The sequence below is a fragment of the Haliotis cracherodii genome, unplaced genomic scaffold, assembly GCF_022045235.1.
Source record: "Haliotis cracherodii isolate W230 unplaced genomic scaffold, xgHalCrac1.p SCAF_13, whole genome shotgun sequence".
Classification (NCBI taxonomy): Eukaryota; Metazoa; Mollusca; class Gastropoda; order Lepetellida; family Haliotidae; genus Haliotis; species Haliotis cracherodii.
The window spans coordinates 19609990-19632289 of NW_027266268.1; the positions used below are offsets into that span (position 1 = coordinate 19609990).

A 22300-nucleotide genomic window follows, 5' to 3' on the forward strand; every position below is an offset into this window, starting at 1 on the left:
TCGAATTCGTAATAGACATACGATTTGATTGGATGCATGCAGAACGGTTCGAAATTCGAACACAAACACCAAGTCCAACACACATGGGTATGTGTGTGTTAGGATTTTAGAGAGGAGATGGAACAAACGGTAAGAAGATAAGATTTGATATCCGCCATCATGGATAAGAATCCCGTTAGTAGTGTTACTGTCGATTCGGCTTGGCAATCGCTGAACAATGTATGTGATGACTTGGAGCAGACAGCCACGCCAAGCAGGCGACGGAGTAGAAAATCATGGTTTGAAACCCCACCAGCAACTAAATTAGAGATCGCCTGTGAAAAGAAGAAAAGACGTTCCTCGGGAGGTGGAAAAAGAAAAAGCATGGAAAATATGGAAACCCTTCTGTTGACACACTTTACGAATCCTCCCAAAATTACATTCGGTAAAATCAAACTTGGAAAATCAAGACATCGACACCTCCTTGTGAAAAATGTCCACGACTATGAGCAAAGTGTCGTTATTGAGAAATTTCCACACAAAAAGAAATTTGAAGTTGACTCAAAATCGTTTACAGTTCCAGCTCTAGAGAGCGTTGTTATAACATTTTCCTGGACCCCTGAAGAAGATGGCAATGTTCGTGAAATGATTTTGTTCAGGGTGGATTCTGCCTACCGACTTCAGGCTTTTCTCCTCGGCTGTGCTGAATCCCCGAAACCTGCTAAAAAGGGGGTATGTATATTTTGTATACCAAATCACCATTACCACAAAATTTCTACTGCTGAGACAATTTTTCAAATCCCGCAAATATGATAACGCCCATGTACCTGGATAAATACCCTGATCAATATAGGTCTACATTCTTCATCATGTTCATTAATTATCATGATTATGTAGACCCTATCAATATAATATTCTATTTGTTGTTTTGAATTGCAATTAGTGCTATGTCTTGCTTGTTTTTGTCCAAGTCGTGTGAGTCAGTAGACTGAAGCCATTATGTATTTGGGACGGTCAGGTAGCCTAGTGGTTAAAGCGTTCGCTTGATCGTCACGCCGAAAGACCCGGGTTCGATTCCCGACATGGGTACATTGTGTGAAGCCCATTTCTGGTGTTCCCCGCCTTGATATTGCTGGAATATTGCTAAAAGCGGCGTAAAACCATACTCACTCACCATTATGCATTTCATTGCATACCCAGCTACAGAAATTAGTAGCTGTATACAAATATTTTTGGTTCTTGCCCCATGTAACCTGGTTTTGGTTTGTTTGTTGTTTAACAACACTCAACAATATTCCAGCTATATGACAGCAGTCTGTAAATAATAGTGTCTGGACTAGAATAGGCAGTGACTGACATCAACATTTATCTATGCAATAATTATTGGGATGCTTGAAACAAGTCAGTTAGTCACCTCTTATGACAAGCATGACCTCTTATGACAAGCATGGGTTGCTGAAGACCAATTCTAGCCTGGAATCTTCATTTCGTTCATGTAACCTGGTAACTTACAAGGATGAAAAGGATACAAGGGTCAACAAGAAATTTCTATTTATGCAAATGCTTCAGGCTCGTAGGATAAATGTGTCAATAATTTTATATTTTTTTGTACAGCTGCGAATTTGTGTGTACATTGTATAGAGGGATTCATCTAGACTTTAGGTGATCACACTTTGACAGGATTGTGGGGATGAGTTGATCTACTCTAGTTAATTGTTATTCCCTGTTATATGCATGAGATATGCTTTGAGGAGCTAAAAACAAAAATGGTGGCTTTTGTAAATGAACAGAATGAATGACACTGAAAATTAATCATGGTAGCCATAAAAGTACACCAACTTGGCAAGGCGGTAACAAAATCTTCTACCATTTCAGCAGAAGAAAGGATTGCTTGGTGCCAAAGTAAAACGCCCCTTCTCCATCCTCCACACTCCAGGGCTTGCCTGTATCCGTGACAACTACAGTCCACAGGAAGCTGAGAAAGAGCCATTCATTCCTGGGAAGTTTCGTGTCCTTCAAGAAAACACCCATGTTCAAAACCAGAATGACGAGAACAGAAGGCAGCACCAAGCCTTCCCTCCACCACGTCTGGAGTCAACAGCCATCACTAAAGATGCCAACTCGTCCATCTGCCGATCAAGTGTATATAACAAGATGGCTGACTTAGGATGCTCCCCCACACTTCCCGTCTCTGATTTCAGCCCCATTCCTACTGCCGAGACTGAAAATATTCATCTTGTGGATTCCTGTTGTTCTATCATGCAGACCTCCCCTCTGAGAGAAGTGGTTATCAAGCGACCCAATGAAGCAAAAACAAAAGATATGGCGAAGCTTGAACCAAGAGGCCCTGATGTGAAGTTCTCTGTCTTAGATAGGAAAGAAACAATAGACGTTGAGGTCCGAGAAACTGTGAAAGACCCACAGAAGACAGCAACACCATCACGAACAAATGATCTACGAACTACAGAGCAGGTTGAGTCGCAGAAGGAGTATTTGTCGCCTGACAGTTTTTTGAATGACTCACTGGTATTCCGGCAACCATTGGACAGGAAAGAGACTAAGGATACAGAGGGAAGAAGTGTTATTCGCAAGCCTCGTAAATCATGGACTCCACAGAAGATGAGTCCGCTAAGGATTTCCGATCCTGATAAATCGGAGAAAAGGTACTTGTCACCTGACAGTTTTCTGAATGATTCCCTTGCTTCAAGAATCTCTGGAATTGGCGCTACTCCTGGGAAGCCATATTTCGACACAACTCCAGATTTCAGCCATGACGACTTTGAAAAAAGTATCATCAGTCCAAACTCATTTCTTGAAGAGCTTAGCTCGACTAGAAATGATTCGCTTGATGATCGTCGATTCTCTCGCATTCCCAGTCCTGGATCGGTCTTGAATGGCTCTGTACCTCATGACATTATCGTGAAGCAGTTGAAGTCTGTGAGGACAAGCCTTTATGAGAAGAGGCTTGAGCGAGAAAGCATGAAGACACAAAATGTCAAGTTTACTGTGGCTAGTAAAACAACAAGACAGACCTCCACAAACTGTACAAAGAAGACAGGAGTGTTTGCGCCAACTCTGTCATCTTCTAGACGAGCAACATTCGTTTCAAAGAAAGCAGATAAAGAAATGTTCTCCGGCGCTCCCAATGAACCAAGCCCCCGACGAGCAACCTTCTTGGTGTCAAAGAAGAAACAGGTCTCAAAGAAAGTGTCTCCCCAAAAACAAGAACCTCCCAAAGGACAAAAGAAGATGACAAGGTCTCAGAGGTTCACCAATATCCACAAGGCTGGTCAACTGGAGCAGAAGACGATGTCCAAGTCTCATAGTAAGGTAAGGCGGAGGAGCAGCGGTAATGGAGAGTCTCTTGTAAAGAAAACAAGGAAGACAAGAACAGAAGTATTCCTGACAAGTGTTGAAGCTTCTGATGCTGAGATGAAGGAGAACCAAAGTGATGATGATGTGGGGTGTGAAGCATCTGTTGGCAATCAGAACTCCTCTGCCACCATTACCAAAGACAGACCATTCATGATGACTAGTGACATGGAACGGTCTTCTGGGAGGCAGTTGTTCGCAGAGGAGGATGTCAAGGACTCATCTGCCACTGTCACTAAAGACAGACCTTTCATGGAAGTCACTGAAGAACGGAGAGTTTCGGGGAAATGTTTGTTTGCTGTTGATGGGAATGAGTTTGAACAAAACTCATCAGCAACTGTCACAAAAGAAAAGCCTTCAGTGCAATTGTCAGATGCAAGGCGAGGATCTGGCAAACAACTGTTTGCTGATGAAAAAACGAAAATTGTTGAGCTTGAACAAATCTCATCAGCGACTGTAACGAAAGAAAGACCTTCAGTAGAAATGTCAGATGTTAGGAGAGGATCTGGGAAACAATTGTTCGCTGATGAAGAAGCCAAGGATCTACGAGGAATGTCTTCCGTAAATGATGCAGAAAAGGCCCATTCAGAATTAACCATGACAGATGATTTGGTGAAGGAACAGCAGATATTGTCCAGTTTGGAAAAAGTAGAATTTGGCTCTCCATCCAAGATGTTTAACAATGTATTTGTAGGGGAGTCTTGTGTTGGTCGGATGTCAATGACTGTCACAAAGGAGCGTCAGTCTCTCTCTGTTATCCCAGAGTCTGTATCGGGGGAAGGGTTGTCTATGACATCCAAAGTCAATGACACACCAAAGTCCTTTACTCAAGCAAGTATTAGTGGCATATTTTCTAAAGATCCATCTCTGAATGGAAACAACCGGAGATTCTCTGGCAAGAAGCTGTTTGGAGCAGACCCCATGTCACCCAGCAAAAGCCCAGTCCTGTCCTCCATCTTCAGGGATATCGGTTCCCCAAGTAGAATCCCATCCAGTCCCGATGTGGAGGTGACCAGGAGGATAACACTGACCGTCACCAAGTCCCGGCCGTCAGATGCCCTCATAGAGGCTACCAAAGCAACTGTTAAAGACACAGGAAAGACAGAAGAAGAAGCAGACGGTCAGTTTGTTGTTGCTGCTAAGGAAGAGACCTTTGTGAATGTTTCTGAGTCCAAAGAAGGCTACTGCAAGAGGAAGAAGATACTGGGTACGGCTGTTGAAAGTGAGAACGCCAACTACAGTTTCAAGAAGGTTGACACTTACGAGAAAATTATTAATGTGTCAGAAATGCAGGCTATGCAGGAGCAGACACGCTCATGGGAAGTCACTAGCAGCCCTCAAGGAAGAGCTCGCTCCAACTCCTACACCATCACATCCCCCATGTTCTCTGTCACACCAACTGCTATTCCAAGTAGTCCTTCCTCAGAGAACTCGCGCAGGTCAACCCAAGTCATCTTGAAGCCTAAAGTCCTTGACGTGTCTGCCAACCCTCGTCGTCTGTTTCCCCCGTTGGATAATGAGGAACAGGACAGTCTAGTGGTCGGTGAGTTGGAGGAACAGCGAGGAGCAAGTGTCTCCTCCGTCACATCCGCTAGCAGTGTCTACTCTGCGGACTCGTTGGAAGCAAGGAAAAGTGTGTCTGAAATGTCGGATTCAAGTCAGTCCAAATCTGTTGACCTGTTTGAAAACTCATCTGACCGATCAAAGAAGGTTGCTGATGAACCGATTATGGAGGCTGGGAAACTCACATCAGAAATGTCTGATACAAGTCGGTCTAAATCTATTGACCTATTTGATAAATTGCCTGACAATGAATCAATGAGAGAAAACAAACCGATTCAAGTCACGCATGAATTCACATCTGATGATGGCAGCCTATCTATGTCAGTTGATGTTTTTGAAAAAACACCTGACCACGAAGCAAAGGAAACATTTGAAGAACCAGTTTGTCAAGAAGAGCTGAGCATGAATGAATCTGTATTTGAAAGGAATGAAAATGCTGAAAATATTCCCCCGATCACTCACACTCAACAAAAGGTTGTGGAAACTGGACTGGAGCCTTGCAACCCAGAGATTAAGGAAACTATGAATTTACTGAAGGCAAGCAAGAAATCAACACCCGATGAACAGACAAAGGAAGAGAAGAAGAGGAGGAAGGTGAGGGCATCCAAAGTTTCACCGACACCCGTCAAGTCTGATATATCACCGAGCAAGTCGGTCAAAGACGGAAAGGAGAATAGGAGAATGATGTTCATCGCCATGGATACAGCTGACAAAGACAAGTGTGTGAAGGCTGAGGTGAAGCGTCAAGAAAAGAAACCCCTCCTGTCCCGGGGACTGAATCTGATGTCGAAGAAGCGGACCCTGACAGTGACAGATGACAAGGAGAATGGTGAGAAGCAGAACTCCAAGAAGAGGTCAAAGTCTGACCCAACAGAGAACACTCAGCCCAAGAGACCAGGTGAGCTATCATTTTGTGAGCTACAGTTCCTGTATACCCTCATTCATTATTATACTGAGACTCACTTATTTAGTTATTATCAGCTACTGTAGGTAACTATTTGACAATGTTTGTGGGAGCCTGTTGTCTATTTTGAACAAAATACTTTTTTAAAATACTTTTATGAAATACTTTTTTCCAGTTTGCTTGCCAAGAACACTTATTTCGGAATCCTAGATAAACCCCTACTACCCGTAATAGGTTATATAATATTATTTTACCAAATTCAATTTTTTGAAATGACTTTTAATATGCAATAAGCATGATAAGAATTCAATATATAAAAAAAGTTGATCAGTTTCATAGGTACCACCTTATCTTCCTAAAACTGCTCCCAATTCTAAATATATTCCCACACACCCACACTCCACCTACACACTTGCACCAATTTTTTTAATAAAAATCATTACAACTGCATATGATCTGTATCTTCTTTCATAAACATGTGAGAAATGAAGCTGATGACTGACATATTGCAGGATTCCTGTCTCGGTTAACAGCGACGACCAAGAAAAGTAAGCCTCCTGTTAAAGGCTTGGCACAGTCCAAGCTGATTCTTGTCAAGAAAGGAAAACAAGGTGTGTGATTTATACTCAGTCTGCTTCACAAAAGAAACATGGCGAATTAGAAAATGAAAAAGAATAATTATTAATATCAGCAAAAATAGAGGGACAACTGCTTAAATATCTAATGCATCACGATAGGGCTGAAATATTGCCGATGGGATGTTAAAGTTTAACTCACTCACTCACTAATGGTGAAATGAATTAACCCATTAGGGATGGACCCCTATCTCATGCGTCTGAAGTCACAAGTAATTTCTGAATGGCTGTCAGTTGAAACTCTCATGGTTGATTGACTTCCATTTCAACTATAGTGACCAATGAGTGTGACTGAATGTGACAGTATATTGTGACAAGACAAACGTTTCAAATTACCGTTTTCATTGATTAAAATTATTCTTGCTTGCACGTTTACATTTCTGTCGCTGACATTGTAAAGAACATGTCCTGTGTTGTAGGCATGCCAAGGCATCCTCTTCCATATGCAGCCAAGAACATGTACTATGACGAGCGGTGGATGGAGAAGCAGGACCGGGGCTTCGTGCACTGGCTCAACTTTGTCCTCACGCCACCTGATGAATACAACTACGTGGTCAACAAAACCAGGGGTTCGTACTGCAGTGTTCACAATAAACAAAACTAGTCCTCATACAGTCAGGGACTTATACAGACATTCTCACTGTCTTCAGCCGATGTCGGTGCATATTCCCAAATTGAAATTACAATAATTTAATATACAGTAAACTACGTTTATAACAAACACACTTATAATGAACTGACGGATATAAAGAAATGTGTTTTGGTCCCACCCATTTGCTGTATATATATAGTGATATATGCTGTATATATTCTTATTACAAACTAGGGGCGGTCGGGTAGCCTAGTGGTTAAAGCGTTCGCTCGTCACGCCGAAGACCCAGGTTCGATTCCCGACATGGGTACAATGTGTGAAGCCCATTTCTGGTGTCCCCCGCCGTGATATTGCTGGAATATTGCTAAAAGCGGCATAAAACCTCACTCACTGACTCACTATTACGAACTACGATTATAACGAACTAAAATTATTGGTCCCTTTGAGTTCGATATAACCGTCATTAGTTTTTTACTGTATTTATAACCAATGGCATGGCTTTGTAGAAGTAACTTGTATGTATCTGATAACGGGGCGAACAAAGTGGACTTAAGCGTTACTCGCAGTTTTACACTGTTACATTGTTACAATTTAAAATACCTCCTAATTTGAGAAAATAAGAACATTCTAACAAAATTCTGAATATTAAGAAATGATTACTTTTGCCCAAATATGCCTGCAAAGGAGAGGACACTTAGTTTGGTATCCTAGATAAATCCCTTTACAGTGGATGTAGTGCTCTCCTCACCCACCTGGTTAAAGAGTAGGTAAAATATTCAAAATAAGTTGGTTGGTTGGTTTGTTGTTTTACGCCGCACTCAGCAATATTCCAGCTATATGACGGCGGTCTGTAAATAATCGAGTCTAGACCAGACAATCCAGTGATTGATTCAAAATAAGTAATTTCAACTCGCAAAGGGTGCATTTGACATGGCAGATCATTCCAGTGCGTGTCTATTATTTCCATTGATGCTGTTTAAACAGTTTTCATCGGTCCTGACTCACATAAGTATTAAATCACTGAATGAATCTCTCCATGATCTCAGGAGGAAGTAATACCTATGGCCTGTCTGATATATACAGTTAAGTTTACATTTGGTTAATTCATGTCATCCTGTAGACAGACAAAATTATACTTTGCAGTTTTGATTTAATTAATTTGTTCACAGACTCCAAATTCACTAATTTCAGTAATTAAAAAAATCTACAAAACAGGACAATATGTAAAACAAATACCGGTAATACTTTGATTTGTCATGAAAAGTAAACTCTTATTTTATAACTTTGCCAGATGTTTAATATGTGCAAGATTTTATTTGTAGTTTTATTTTGACCACTAATCTACTGTTTTGGAAAAAGAAGTTTTAAGTATAGAGGCTTAAGATGCTTTGTGATGTACACATGACTATTGTTTCTATGTGTCCAATCAGTAGTCGAGTGGGTGTTGAGAAATATTTGTGTGTCACTCCAGTTGATGCTGGTACCCTCAACACGGACATTAAGACCTCCGCTTGCCTCGCGCCAACAAAGGAAGTGCTGTCTATCCGAGCTTACACTGCCCGGCGCCGGCTCAACCGTCTCCGCCGCGCAGCATGTCAGTTGTATCAGTCAGAGAAAACTGTCAGTGTCATCCTGAAGCTGGAGTATGAGGTGGAGAAGAAGAGGATCTCGGTCAGGAGAGACAGGATGGTGCACGCAGACATAGGTTGGTGGGGAGGTGGGATGTCGGGTAGTCAGATGGATATGTGGTGTCGATGGGGTGTCGGGTAGTCAGATGGATATATGGTGTCGATTGGGTGTCGGGTAGTCACATGGATATGTTGTGTCGATGGGGTGTCGGGTAGTCACATGGATATGTTGTGTCGATGTGGTGTCGGGTAGTCAGATGAATATGTGGTGTCGATGGGGTGTGGGGTAGTCACATGGATATGGGGTGTCGGGAAGTCACATGGATATGTTGTGTCGATGTGGTGTCGGGTAGTCATATGGATATGTGGTGTCGGGTAGACGGTTGGGAGATGGGGTGTTGGGTAATGCAGGTAGACAGTTGGGAAATGGGGTGTTGGGTAGACGTTGGGAGAGGGGGGTGTCAGGTAGACAGTTGGGAGAGGGGGGTGTCAGGTAGACAGTTGGGAGATAGGGTATCGGGTAGACAGTTGGGAGATGGGGGTGCCAGGTAGTCAGATCGATATTTGTTGACTTGTATATCCGATGTTACGTGATCGCGGTGATCAGCTGAAGACTGTCAGTGGTCCAAACTCGGAATATGATTTGTAAAAAGTGTGGCTGTCATCTTAGGTCATTACATAACCACACTTCAGCATTACAATATATATCATGAATATGAAACAGGTAGATAGTGTTCCAACTTGATGATTCACGTTCTCCAGTGCTGGATGTTGTGCCTGGCTGTACAAGAGGAACTTGTTGTTTCAGGCATCAAGCAGCGGATCCTGGACATGCTGCTCTGCTACAACCCACTGTGGCTCCGGGTCGGCCTCGAGGTAATCACCACCCTGGCGTAAACCATGTAAACAGTTACAACAGGAACATGTGTAGAGCACTTGGACTATCTGTTTTACTTGCCCTTTGTTGGTTTGCCCGAAACATGCTGTGTCCATATATGATGTGAAGCAATATGAGGTTTCATACCGGACAATCGCAAATAGCTGGGAAATTGCTGATGCGGCGTAAAACAATATGCATTCATTCATCCCAAACAACCAGTGAATAATTCAAACTGTTTACGATATGTGGTGTTATGTGTACTGTGAATGTGAAGTTTCTTTCACTGTTACCCAGGGCAGTGGGGTAGCCTAGTGGTTAAAGTGTTCGCTCGTCACGTTGAAGACCCGGTTTGATTCCCCGACATGGGTAGAATGTGTGAAGCCCACTTCTGGTTTCCCCTATCATGATATTGCAGGAATATTGCTAACAGCGGCGTAAAATCATTTTCTCTCTCTCTCACTCACTCGCTGTTACCTACACTGTCACCTTCGGAACAGAATCCTCTGAACTGAATCTCTCTCTCTCTCTCTCTCTCTCTCTCTCTCTCTCTCTCTCGCTGTTACCTACAATGTCACCTTCGGAACAGAATCCTCTGAACTGAATCTCTCTCTCTCTCTCTCTCTCTCTTTCTCTCTCTTTCTCTCTCTCTTTCTCTCTCTCTGACTCACTCGCTGTTACCTACACTGTCACCTTCGGAACAGAATCCTCTGAACTGAATCTCTCTCTCTCTCTCTCTCTCTCTCTCTCTCTCTCTCGCTGTTACCTACACTGTCACCTTCGGAACAGAATCCTCTGAACTGAATCTCTCTCTCTCTCTCTCTCTCTCTCTCTCTCTCTCTTTCTCTCTCTCTCTCTCTCTCTCTCGCTGTTACCTACACTGTCACCTTCGGAACAGAATCCTTAACCCTTTTCTTTTGGTTTCTTGTGTTTTTCATGTTAAAAGACTTTCTTAAAGATGACCACCTTAACTTTAGTGTCACTGTGATAGACATGGAGAGAGTAAACAGCTGCTCTCTTGGTAGAAAGTTGATGTCCTGTGTAATCAGACTTCAAGGCGTCAGCCAAATTGATTTGTAAAACTTTATTTCAAATTATTTTGCATACAAAGTGCAAACAGTGGGGTACAAAGGTGAAAGGTTTTTTAAACATGTTGCCATGATGTTCAAGCTTGTCTGGTTGGGATTACAGTCTTTTGTCAACATACAGTCAGCTTTCTGTACATACAAACTCCGTGATATAACTGGAATACTGTTAAAAGCGGCGTTAAACCCAACTCACTCACTCTGTACATACAGTGCTTTTCAGATTATGTGTTTTCCCATGACACTTTTTTTTTTAGATGTATTTATAGATATTTCTTGGCACAAAAGCCTGCAAGATTGCTGATGTGGTCTAAAACAAAACTGAATCACGTAACTTTTATTAAGAATCGTATCTATTTATTAATGTTTTTAAAAACATCACCTGAAGGTTTTCCAAAAGTATGCATCATGTTTTTGTATCCACATTTCAGACTGTATATGGTGAGGTGCTGCCTCTTCAGTCTAACAGTGATGTGATTGGCCTGTCTCGATACATCTTGTGTCGTCTCCTTGGTAACCCAGACATTGCTCAGGAGTATGCCCACCCCAGCGTGCCGCACCTCTACAGAGACGGTAAGCCATGTCCTCTCTACATGTTCTGGAATGGTCAACGTGTTCATCATATCACATTTTATACACTGTTCAGTTAAATATGCATATGGGTTATAAGGATATGACAGACTGACTACCTTTTTGTGTCCCTGTTTATCAAAATATTGAAAATTACTGAACCAAATACAGTGAACCTTCGATATACTGCTGTCATCGGGGTCCAAGAAACTGACCCCGCGGTGTAGGAAAGAGCGGTGTACAGATATTCCTTGCTGAGGTTCACATTACGTAATGATGGTGGTGAATGGAACAGTGGCGCAATTATTTCACAGTGGCATGGGACATGTAGATCTATGTAACACTGATCGTGTACGATGATTCAAACTGCATGCGTAAAAAAATAAAAATACTTTGTGTAAATTAATCAAAGTAGTCTGTATTATTTAACGACTGGATGTTATACATGTAGAATCTAAATAAATGTTGTTATATTTTAAGTTTTTCGGGAGAAAATTGGTCCGATCGCCGACCTACTCACATTATCGATCGATGACAGTACATTACAAAGCCAAACAGCCTTGTAACGACACCAATGTGCAACCAAGGCTGTGATTGGTTAATGAATAATGACGTGTCAAAGTTATGAAAAACCCGGACACGGTCGGCTCTCTTTATGCACTTTATGTACAATGTACCTTGACATGACGTGCGTAACTACACGGTCACTTGAGCGATTTATAAAAATGAAACACAAACGTAGATTTGAGTGGATAAGAGATATATTTAGTTCTGTTAATAATGATAATTATGCAAAGGGAAAATTGCACTCAAAATTCTTGATACCATGCAACTGGTGTGTGTAATGACGTAATGTATGAACACATTTCTATTTTCTAAAAAAGTCACTAATTTTTTATTGTTTCTGACTGTCACGTTCCTTGTTTCTAAGTCGTGACAGTATGCAGCGGACTTGTATCACGTGTAGCTGTTCGTTGTCGTCAGTTTTTTCTAAGTGCTGCAATAACAACTCGGCCCCATTAATGGCATCTCGCACGGAGGGTACCATTGGCTGTACACTGTTTTCGCTGTCGCTGTTTTCCTCTTCCTCTTCATCGTCGATGATTTCGACGGGCATTGCTGCGGCAACCAACTCTTGGTCGTTGAGAAGTTCTGCAATCGGCAGGTTGTCATCACACGCGTTCCACATCATGGCCGTCTCTTGGGTTACATCGATGCTGTTCTCCTTAGCATAGTCGCGGAACTTTTGAACAGCATCGATGACATCTTCTTCCTGAAACCCCACGAAATCTTCGTCAACCCCGAATGCTGGTCCAAGGCCCTTCATCCAGCAGTTGTTGATGGTGGCTGGCGTCACCTTCATCCAGGCTTTGGATGTGTGAAGAATAGCATCCTTCACTGTGACTGTCTTCAGGAACGCAACAGGGTCCAAGCCTCTGTCCACCAACGCACTCACTAAAAATCTCCGATAATGTGCTTTGAATGCTTTGATTGTCCCTTGGTCGAGCGGTTGAATGAGGGAGGTCGTGTTTTTTGGCAATAAGAATGCCTTCGTAATTACGCTATTTAAACAATGAAGTTCCAATGTTTTTTATAGGATTAAATACCGGAAGCCATTGTTTCGATTGTTGTTATTGCATTACACGCGGCCGGTTTGAAGTTCGAAGACATCTCACATGTTGTCTTACCAATCACAACAAGCTGAGATGAGTATTAAATCAAACAATGAGGCTTATGTTTGTTGTTGCTGTGATTTGATTTTATGTGAGTTTAATGCCAGATCTGTGTACGATATGTTTTTTCACAACCGGAACAAAAGGCAGAATGGTTTCGATCACATTCAGCCGGATACAATGAACGTAATTGTTTTACAAATACACACACGTGTAAATCGACTTGGAATTAAATTTCATCAGTTTATTTGTAACTTTATTTGCTTTAACTCGCTTTAACACGCTTTTAGGGGAAAATTCTTCATGCATTTTTGGGAGCCATGGTTTACCCCGTGGTGCATCCGGAGTAGCGGTACATCGAGGAGCGTTAAGTTGAGGGTTCACTGTATACCAAAAGTAGGTAAAGAAGCCAAACTCCATTTCCAAATTGCACCAAATCAGGAAGATATGTCATCACCTGATGACTTGTTTGATTTTATGGTTTACAGATTTTTTGCTAACCAATAAAATAATTTTGTGTAGCTCAGGACTTTTTGTGCATTTGGCATTAGGTTCTTTGAAATGGTCAGTTTAGTAGGGAAATAATTACTAAATCCCTTGAGACTTTCCTTGGACTCCCTCATCCACGTAACACGTGTTTCAGGGTACGCCGAGGCCATTGCGAAGCATGCGTTGAAGAAGTTCCTGCTCATCGTGTACTTCTTGGACCACGCCAAGACCGCCCGCCTCATACAGCACGACCCCTGCCTCTTCTGCAAGGATTCCGATGTCAAGGTGAGGTGCAGGTCAAGGCATCACAAGACAGGAAAATGTGTGGTGCTCAATCTCGTTAAGTTCCAATACAATACCTCTCTGCAGACATATCAGGTGCATGAGGTGGAGCCAGTTAGCATCAGGGCGTCTAACTTCTCGTGATGAATGTACTTCCATGACTTTCTGTGTGTCTGAGCGTAGTTTTATGTCACCGTTGGTCTGACCAGAGTCCCATATCTCTCGGGGGGTCTGAGCGTAGTCCCCTGTCTCTCTGTGAGTCTGAGCATAGTTTTATGTCTCTGTGGGTCTGACCAGCGTCACATGTCTCTCGGTGGGTCTGAGCGTAGTCCCATGTCTCTCTGTGAGTCTGAGCATAGTTTTATGTCTCCGTGGGTCTGAGCATAGTTTTATGTCTCCGTGGGTCTGACCAGAGTCCTCTGTGAGTCTGTATGTAGTCCCTTGTCTCTCCATGAGTCTGAATGTATTTTGAGTCTGAGCATCCATCGATCCACATCTCCCCAGGCAAGCAAGGACATGCTGATTCAGTTTTCCCGGGACTACCTGAGTGGGGAGGGGGATGTCACCAAGCACCTGGCGTACTTCGGCTACACCGTGTCCCACATCCAGACGGCCATGGACGAGTTCGACTACGCTGTCACCAAGCTTGGAGTGGACCTCAGGGATGGTATCAGGCTTTCGTAAGTATACGGACATTGTGAAAAAATCTTTCATATTTCATACATTGCTAAAATATAAAGCAACTTATCAGAATAAAATGTATCATTTAATATTATGGGACGACACTGACTCATGCCGGAAACCTGTGTCCGATTCCCATGATGGGTGCCATGTGTTTCAGTATGTCCTTCTTGTTCCTTCTCAGGATATTTTGGAATACTAAAAACAACATTAACCTAGAGCAAAGACAAGTGATCATTCGTTTCCTAGTTGACTATAAAAATTGTGTTGTATTTATGCTTCATGTGGTGTTTTGAACCTCTTGTATAGGCGAGTGTTGGAGCTCCTAACAGGGGAGTGGAATCTAGTGAAGTGTCTACGAGCTCCAGCTGTCAGCCGACTACAGAAGATTCACAACATAGAGATGGTATTCCGCACCCTGACCGAGCGGGGACTTGATGTGGCCAAGGTTGATGGTAATACCCCAGGGCTTTTTCCAAAATGTGAATGTCTCCAATGGCAAATTGGGGAAGAGATTAAAATCCTTATATATATTTCAAAGGTATTTAGATATTGCATGCAATTCAATAATGTAGTGGGGGGCATGTGTGGCCCAGTCGTCTAAGGCGCCACGATTCGCTGTGCAGAGTTGCATCCTTTGGGCACACCAGAAACCTATGATTGTGAGTTCAAATCCCGGTTCTCCACGATTATGTTTCTAGGTTTGTCAGCACCATACCTATCCTCGTGGGTTTTACCGAAGTTGTAAACATCTGAAACCTGCATCACTTCTGGCTTTCCTCCCACATTAAGCTGACACGACGCGATTAAACTGGAATACTGTTAAAAGCGGCGTTAAACCCAACTCACTCACTCAATAATGTAGAAATAAGATTTAAGAAAATATGATTGGTCCCAAGGTACCAATGCTTGTCTAAAGAGGTGGCAATATTTGATCTGGTGGTCGATTGGTGATTTTCTTGATTGCATGTCACTGTACCCTGATGATATGGGGCATTGCTTGTAATATCAGTCTCTGGTTTGTCTGGTCAATACTCAAGTGTTTGCAGGCTATCATGATTTAACAATCTTTGTAGTATGAATGAAGAGCAACATCAGTTCTTACCCTGCCTGTCTTCTGTTCTGTAGCCACTATTCACACATTTGTGTAAGTCTGAAAACAAACGACACACTTGTAACAAGTGTCTTTCATTTTCAGGTGGCAAAATCGGAGCCAGAGATGTGGTTGATGGACATCGTGAGAAGACCCTCAAGATTCTATGGCATCTCATCTTTCACTTCCAGGTACAACCTTAATATAACCTCCACAACCTCTATACAGCCCTGACAACCTCAGTGTAACTCCCAAAACCCCAGTACAGTCCTGACAACTTCAGTGTAACTCCCAAAACCCCAGTACAGCCCCACAACCTCAGTGTAGCTCCCACAACCTCTTTGTAGCTCCCACAACCCCAGTACAGCCCCACAACCTCAGTACAGCCCCACAACCTCAGTGTAGCTCCCACAACCTCATTGTAGCTCCCACAACCCCAGTACAGCCCCACAACCTCAGTGTAGCTCCCACAACCCCAGTACAGCCCCACAACCTCAGTGTAGCTCCCACCCCTGTACAGCTCCACAACCTCAGTGTAGCTCCCACAACCCCAAAACCTCAGTATAGCTCCCACAACCTCAATGTAGCTCCCACAATCCCAGTACAGCCCCACAACCCGAGTACAGCCCCACAACCTCAGTGTAGCTCCCACCCCAGTACAGCTCCACAACCTCAGCGTAGCTCCCACAACCCCAGTACAACCCCCACAACCTCAGTGTAGCTCCCACAACCCAAGTACAGCCCCACAACCTCAGTGTAGCTCCCACAACCCAAGTACAGCCCCACAACCTCAGTGTAGCTCCCACAACCCCCACAACCTCAGTATAGCTCCTACAACCTCAGTGTAGCTCCCACAATCCCAGTACAGCCACACAACCCGAGTACAGCCCCACAACCTCAGTGTAGTTCCCACCCAAGTACAGCTCCACAACCTCAGCGTAGCTCCCACAACCCCAGTACAACCCCCACAACCTCAGTGTAGCTCCCACAACCCACGTACAGCCCCACAACTTCAGTGTAGCTCCCACAAGCCCCACAACCTCAGTATAGCTCCTACAACCTCAGTGTAGCTCCCACAATCCGAGTACAGCCACACAACCTCAGTGTAGCTCCCACAGCCCCACAACCTCAGTGTAGCTTACACAACCCCAGTACAGCCCCACAACCTCAGTACAGCCCCACAACCTCAGTGTAGCTCCCACAACCCCCACAACCTCAGTATAGCTCCCACACCCTCAGTGTAGCTCCCACAATCCCAGTACAGCCACACAACCTCAGTGTAGCTCCCGCAGCCCCACAACCTCAGTGTAGCTTACACAACCCCAGTACAGCCCCACAACCTCAGTGTAGCTCCAACAACTCCAGTACAGCACAACAACCTCATTGTAGCTCCCACAACCCCAGTACAGCTACACAACCTCAGTGAGGCTCCCACAACCCAATTACAGCCCCACAACCTCAGTGTAGCTCCCGCAACCCCAGTACAGCCCCACAACCTCAGTGTAGCTCCCACAATCCCAGTACAGCCCCACAACCTCAGTGTAGCTCCCACAACCTCATTGTAGCTCCCACAACCCCAGTACAGCCCCACAATCTCAGTGTAGCTCCCACAACCCCAGTACAACCCCACAACCTCAGTGCAGCTCCCACAACCCCAGTACAGCCCCTCAACCTCAGTGTAGTTCCCACAACCCCAGTACAGCCCCGCCTCAGTGTAGCTCCCACAACCCCAGTACAGCCCCACAACCTAAGTGCAGCACCCACAACCCCAGTACAGCCCCACAACCTCAGTGTAGCTCCCACAACCCCAGTACAGCCCCAAAACCTCAGTACAGCACAACAACCTCATTGTAACTCCCACAACCTCAGTTCAGCACCCACAACCCAAGGACAGCCCCACAACCTCAGTATGGCTCCCACAACCCAAGTACAACCCCCGCAACCTCAGTGTAGCTCCCACAACCTCAGTGCAGCACCCACAACCTCAGTTCAGCACCCACAACCTCAGTGTAGCTCCCACAACCCCAGTACAGCCATCACAACCCCAGTACAGCACCCACAACCTCAGTGCAGCACGGTTAACCTCACTGTACCCACCACATCAGGACAAACTGTGTCAAGAATATGTGTCTTATGTCCCCTTACCTACTTGAGTTTCATCTCGCCGACAGATTCTGATCATGTGACATCTTGTTTTAATGCCAGACAGCCTTGGCTGCCTTGTACATGCACTATGTCACTGGTATGCCATGCCTGTTGAGACAGTCTTGTAATGTCATGACAGGTCTGTTACAGTCTCATCAATGGGTTGTTTCTTGATACATTTCCTAATATTGCACCGAAGCAGACATAGGTCTGTCTCAACACTGTCTCAGCCTAGGCTCCAAGACCTTCAAACTAAGCACTACAGACGACCCTGGCTGGGTTATATCCATTTGTAATTTGTAATGTGTAACATGTGTTTATAAATGTGTTACCTGTGTTTATGAATGTGTAACCTGTGTTTATGAATGTGTAACCTGTGTTTATGAATGTGTTACCTGTGTTTATGAATGTGTTACCTGTGTTTATGAATGTGTTGCCTGTGTTTATGAATGTGTTGCCTGTGTTTATGAATGTGTTGCCTGTGTTTATGAATGTGTTACCTGTGTTTATGAATGTGTAACCTGTGTTTAAGAATGTGTTACCTGTGTTTATGAATGTGTTACATGTGTTTATGAATGTGTTACCTGTGTTTATGAATGTGTTACCTGTGTTTATGAATGTGTTACCTACGTTTATGAATGTGTTACACATGTTTATGAATGACTTGCCTGTGTTTATGAATGTGTTCCCTGTGTTTATGAATGTGTTGCCTGTGTTTATGAATGTGTTACCTACGTTTATGAATGTGTTACACATGTTTATGAATGACTTGCCTGTGTTTATGAATGTGTTCCCTGTGTTTATGAATGTGTTCCCTGTGTTTATGAATGTGTTCCCTGTGTTCATGAATCTGTTACATGTGTTTATGAATGTGTTACCTGTGTTTATGAATGTGTTCCCTGTGTGATCATGACCAACTTCCACCCCGTACAGGTTGATGTGCTGATCAACTTGGAGCAACTCCGAGAGGAGACGTCCCTCCTCGAGCAGTCACTCAGGGTCAAGGTCAACATGCAGAAACTCCTCAAGATAAAACAAGAGGACAACCTTGGTAGGTAGCCAACACATGAAACTGTCACCATTGTCCACAAGAATGGGGAATCTTAATGCAGATTGTGTTTTACGTATAGACAAACATAGTTAAAGATTAATCCTGACATCTGGTGCAAATGTTTTGCTACTTCATATGTATCGAGCTGGGCAAATATGACTTTATCTCGGGAGATTCAGATAATGCCTCATTTGTTTTGTATAATCAGGATCACACACGCACTCATGTGATCGCTATGTAACATATCGTGGCTTAAGTATTGGATTTGTAGCATATCGTGGATTAGATATTGGATATGTAGCATATCGCAGGTTATATACTGGATATGTAGCATATTGCGGGTTATATATTGGATATGTAGCATATCGTGGGTTATATATTGGATATGTAGCATATCGCAGGTTATATACTGGATATGTAGCATATCGTGAGTTATATATTGGATATGTAGCATATTTTGGGTTATATACTGGATATGTAGCATATCGTGGGTTATATATTGGATATGTAGCATATTTTGGGTTATATACTGGATATGTAGCATATCGCAGGTTATATATTGGATATGTAGCATATTGTGGGTTATATACTGGATATGTAGCATATCGCAGGTTATATATTGGATATGTAGCATATTGTGGGTTATATATTGGATATGTAGGATATCGCAGGTTATAAACTGGATATGTAGCATAACGTGGGTTATATATTGGATATGTAGCATATCGTGGGTTATATATTGGATATGTAGCATATCGCTGGTTGTATATTGGATATGTAGCATATTTTGGGTTATATACTGGATATGTAGCATATCGTGGGTTATATATTGGACACACCATGTCATAACTATTCACACAGCGATGCTCAGTCACTCACTCACTCATCCTGGACAATGTTCACCTGTGTTTGTGCTGCAGCGCGTCGAGACAGCGGGGGTCTGATGAGCCAAGACAACGAGAGGCTGGAGATGCTGCTGAAGTGGTGTCGAGTTGTATGCCTGCACTACGGGGTCAAGGTGGGTGCAGCAGCTAGTGTGTTGTACACTGTCAGACATTCACAGAACCTCCCCACCCCTTTCCTGTGGAGAGTCGTGTCCTGAAGGCAGGCATGAGTCAACTAATCGTGCAATCTCATTAAAATCAGATCTTAGTTCTCGCTGCCGCTAAACAAAGATCTGAGGACATCCCATTACGGGTCACGTCAGAACGACCTTTCGCGAACTTTGACCGACCACTGAAACGACTAACAAGAAGTCGTTATCAGCCAATTAGAACGCAGCTTTCTCAAGCTTTATGGCACTCGTTTCGACCTGGCGACTTCCATTTCAGACTACGCTTGGAAAATATGTTGACACAGTTCTTGATTAAAATTTTGAAAACCGAACAAATGAACATTCCAGAATGTCTAATATATGGTTTCAAATGTACTGTGCAATGCCTCCTTCATTCAAATGTTTATCCCAAGGAACCGAGAGATAGACGATAATTTTGACGGAATCAGTCGTACGGGCTGTAACTGTTTTAACTGTTTTAACGTTTTCAAGATTGCATGATTAGAAAACAGATTCTGACTGTCACATTCCATTCATGATCTGGTTAGCGACGCTTGGCCGGATGAAAGGTTGTTCTGACGTGACCCGTAATGGGATGTCCTCAGATCTTTGTTTCACGATAACGAGAACTAAGATCTGATTTTAATGAGATTGGTGATCGTGAGTTTGAAGGCCAGATTTGCCCCTGATTGGGATTGTAAATTTGTCAGCAGTATGCCTGTTCAGTAGACCTGCATCACTTCATGCTTTCAACCCTCATCATGTATATATATATACTACTGAAAAGAAGTTAAAGAACACCCGATCTTTTCATAGGAGTGTAGTTAATCTGTCATGTCATATTACTATAGTTAATCTGGCAGGCATGTAACTATAGTAATATGAAAGATTTGGGTGGTCCTTAACTTTTTTGGAGTAGTATGTCCTGGGTATCTCTCGCACGCACGCATGCACGCACGCACGCACGTACGCATGCATGCGCACGCGACACACACACAACACAACACACAAACACAATGAAAGATTGTTCTACACAGAAAATGTGAAAGGAAATGTCATTAATTCACAGCAGGTGGACTGTTTCATCAGCCAATAAGTGTGGATGTTCTGGTTTCTTGTACAAGCAAGCAAACCTTCGGAGAAGCATTTCTGTATCAAATTAATAATGTAACTAGGCAGTTCCTAATGGAGGATAATAATGGCCACTCTCTGTTGTAGTTACTTTACATTTTCTTATCATTTTTCGATCTTTCAATCAACTACAAAATAAATTCTTTTAGCTCTAGTTTCATATATCTATCCGGTAATACTGCCTTAAAAGTGATGTATAAAGCTGACAGTTTGACTCAAACCACAAGCATCCTTCATTTTGATTGGGCAGTCTATGTATTCTGTGACCAGATTTGTCAGATCTTGACAGAGAGAGGTATCACATCAGAAGGAAAGATATCACTTTAATGAGATTGATAAAAAAGCATACTGCGTGATATCAATCAAGTTATTGTATGTGTTGGTATGGGGGCACAGGTGAAACCTATGATTGTGGGTTCGAACACCGGTTCGCCCAATTATGTTTCTAGGTTTGTCAGCACCTTCCCCGTGCTCCTTGGTTTCACCGAAGTGGTAACGTCTTAGACCTGCATCACTTCGGGCTTTCCTTCCACATTAAACTGACACGCTGTGATATAACTGGAATACTGTTAAAAGCGGCGTTAAACCCAACTCACTCACTCATTCACTCACTCACTCACTCACTCACTCACTCACTCACTGTGTTGGTACAGTCCACCCATACAGCCATTGTAAACTGTCACTATATACAGGTGGAGAACTTCACTGTGTCATTTTCTGATGGGCGTGCCCTGTGCTGCTTGCTGCACCACTACCATCCCGGGCTGCTGCCGCTGTCGCAGGTCCGCTTCCAGACCTCCCAGAGTCGGCAACAGGACCTCGAGGACAAGGAGGAGGCGGCATGTGACCTTGACCTCAGCCAGGACTGGAGTTTCCAATATGGCTCAGGTGAGGCTGCAAGTTGATGTGCATGAGACAATCTGGAAATGAAAGGCACATAATGTCAACAAGTATGATAAATGATTATATGACACTTTCTTATGGGTAACAGCTTCTTGTATTCTTTGAAATCTTGTTTCAGACTTACTTCTTGTCCTTTCACACGGAAAAGGGGAATGAAGGGGCAAGAAGTAGCTCGGAAATTTTGTTACAAAGAATAAAAGAAGTTGTTATCCATAACAAGTGTCATGTATTCATGTTCTTTCAACTTCAAAATGCCTATTTAAGACTTCAAGAATGAAGAAGGGCATACATGGTTTGTGCAGGCGTCAGAATGGTTGGGTCTGTCTTTAAAAGTCCTTAGATTTTATGGAGATTTATGACCATGACCATCACTTCATGTAGATCTTGATGTAAATGGACTATTACCAGCTGACCTAGAAGATTATGAGACTCGGGCTTCGGACTAGTGGCTAAAGTTGCAGATCGAATGTCAACAATTCAAGCAACATAATTTGAACAGAACCACTGCATTAACAGTGAAATATTTCCTTCTGTCAACTATGTATTAGATGGAAATATGTATTAGGATATATGTATCAGGAGATGTGTATTAG

The 22300-nt window shown here is 43.1% G+C and overlaps 1 protein-coding gene across 1 annotated transcript in view; it reads left to right on the forward strand.

Annotated features, from left to right (window-relative positions):
* The first annotated feature begins 72 nt into the window (after window positions 1-72).
* Window positions 73-22300, forward strand: part of LOC139459703 (abnormal spindle-like microcephaly-associated protein homolog) — a 48169-nt gene continuing 25941 nt past the window's right edge. Inside the window, exons 1-14 of the mRNA XM_071241340.1 lie at window positions 73-711; window positions 1855-5812; window positions 6331-6429; window positions 6873-7022; window positions 8517-8750; window positions 9482-9549; window positions 11067-11208; window positions 13522-13652; window positions 14154-14329; window positions 14640-14785; window positions 15529-15614; window positions 18502-18619; window positions 19540-19637; window positions 21497-21692. Coding sequence (XP_071097441.1) covers window positions 160-711; window positions 1855-5812; window positions 6331-6429; window positions 6873-7022; window positions 8517-8750; window positions 9482-9549; window positions 11067-11208; window positions 13522-13652; window positions 14154-14329; window positions 14640-14785; window positions 15529-15614; window positions 18502-18619; window positions 19540-19637; window positions 21497-21692 — 6154 coding nt within the window. The 5' untranslated portion in view covers window positions 73-159. The remainder of the gene's footprint in view (window positions 712-1854; window positions 5813-6330; window positions 6430-6872; window positions 7023-8516; window positions 8751-9481; window positions 9550-11066; window positions 11209-13521; window positions 13653-14153; window positions 14330-14639; window positions 14786-15528; window positions 15615-18501; window positions 18620-19539; window positions 19638-21496; window positions 21693-22300) is intronic.